The 2,154-nt window shown below is 41.7% G+C and overlaps 1 protein-coding gene across 1 annotated transcript; it reads right to left on the bottom strand.

Moving 5' to 3' along the window:
- Positions 1-437: 437 nt before the first annotated feature.
- LOC309809363 (large ribosomal subunit protein eL31-like) lies at positions 438-803 on the bottom strand (the record flags this gene model as incomplete). Its single annotated transcript, XM_082630420.1, has 1 exon — positions 438-803. One exon carries the CDS (start codon positions 801-803, stop codon positions 438-440), a length of 366 nt encoding a protein of 121 aa, XP_082486546.1.
- Positions 804-2,154: the final 1,351 nt, after the last annotated feature.

Here is a 2,154-nt window from a genome sequence, read left to right as displayed (position 1 = left end):
ATATGTCAATCCCAATCTCCCAATTCATCCCACCACCCTTTACCCCCTTGGTGTCCATATGTTTGTTCCCTATGTCTGTGTCTCTATTTCTGCCCTGCAAACAGGCTCATCTGTACCATTTTTCTAGATTCCACATGTATGCGTTAATATACGATATTTGTTTTTCTCTTTCTGACTTACTTCACTCTGTATAGCAGTCTCTAGGTCCATTCACATCTCCACAACTGACCCAGTTTTGTTCCTCTTTATGGCTGAGTAGTATTCCATTGTATATATATACCACATCTTCTTTATCCATTCATCTGTTGATGGCCATTTAGGTGTTTCCATGTCCTGGCTATTGTAAATAGTGCTACAATGAACATTGGGGTGCACGTGTCTTTTTGAATCATGGTTAAAAGCTTTCTTTTTTGTGGTTTTACAACTTTATTTTATAATCAGCTGTTAGTCCTCATCCACATTGGCTGTAGATATTTGACAGCGGTGATAGGTACGTAGATTACCAACGTATAGAGCTTGCTTGTTTGGTGAATCTTCATCCTCCTTACGCTTTCTGGACAACCACACATGGAAACAGTATGGGACATTCCTATTCCTTTGGCCCAGACAGCTTTGTTGAGCCTGGTGTGAAAGTGCACATCTGGAGTTCCCATCTCCTTCATGGCAAATTTCCAGATCTCTCTGAGTGCCTGAGGGCCCCACTTCTTGAAACCCACTTCGTGGATGAGCTGGTGAATGTCAAGGCTGTATCTTCTGGTCTCTACCTCCTTGATGGCAGAACCACTCTTCTTTGCCTGAGCCATTCTCTGGGCCCAGGTTGGAAAGGAAGAGAGTGAGGTATTATGGGAGAGGGAGAACATTTTTAAGTTATCGAAAATTCTTTGTGATTATTGTTGTTAATGCCAGCATCGTAGTTCATTGCATAGGTGCAGCATGATTTAAATATACAGGGCCCCATTTTCAGATGTTCACAACTTTTTCTTTCATTTACTTGCCATTCTAATCCATATTTAGAAAAGTATCCTACATTCAAGTATGATTATTATACATGTCATATCCTACCAATACTCACAGTTCTCATGTTTTCAGTTTTGTCATACCAGGCTATTTCATGAAGAAAGTTAAATTGGGTCTGAATAAATGTAGGGCAGCGAGAGGCACCCTCTCCACCTGCTAAGGGATGAGAACGTGGGTACCCTATTAAAAGCAACTGCATTCTACTTCAACAGCCACTCAGTGCATCTCTCTGTGATCTACTACCCAGGTGCTATTTCAAACCTTCTGGTCTAGTATTCCTGATTCCAGACTTTTGCTTGATGACTAGATTTTGTCTATTTGCCAGATTTCTTCTGATGATAACTCATTTGCACTGTCTGCCTGGATTTTCATTTTCCTTTAGACGCTGTATCTCTGTCTGCTGCATTTCTTACAGCCTGGGTGCCAGTGTCAGCCCACTCCTGTGTCGAACATGGGCCATTCCAGGTATAACACCAGGTAATCTCCCTGAGAACTCCTGTAGTATGTTTTACTTACTTGGATGAATTTTGTTCAAGTGTCTCCCATACTTGAATTTTCCAGACTCTCAGGCCTTTAACACCAAGCATGATATTTTGGGGATAGTTTCACTGTTTTCCTATTGGCTGGAGAGCCATATTCTACTTGTTCTGGTTGCTCAAAACTACTTTCCAGGGGCTGGCCTCTTTTCACACGCTGCTTTGCCTTGTTTCCAGATGACATTTCTAGAATATTTGGACTCTGTGTCCTATTTGACCATCATTTATGCTCTGCACTTTGAAAGCTTCTTTCCATTCTCCTAAACCATGACTTTGATTTGGACTTTGCATAACTGGCCTTCATGAGACTGAATCTGCAATATCCAAATTTAGCCTATGATATATGACCCTTTATCCTGGAAACTGAAAACCTGTCCTAGTTTACCACCAATCTTGCTAGCTTTTTACTAGTTTGCCACCTTTACAGGGGAGAGGTATATTGGTAGATCCCAATCCCTGGGTCTCTCTAGTTTGCTAGGAGCAAACCATGACAACCAAAGCTGCTATTGCATCTAGCAGGGAGAGAATCACCACGGTAATGTGGTGATTTGCAGTAGCCCTGTCAAATTGTTGCTGTCATGAAGTGTCAACAGTCATGTCA

Source organism: Mesoplodon mirus (assembly GCF_964341445.2).
Source record: "Mesoplodon mirus genome assembly, chromosome: 8".
Classification (NCBI taxonomy): Eukaryota; Metazoa; Chordata; class Mammalia; order Artiodactyla; family Ziphiidae; genus Mesoplodon; species Mesoplodon mirus.
The sequence above is the reverse complement of the archived record's forward strand: the minus strand, read 5'-3'. Positions and strand labels throughout refer to the sequence as shown.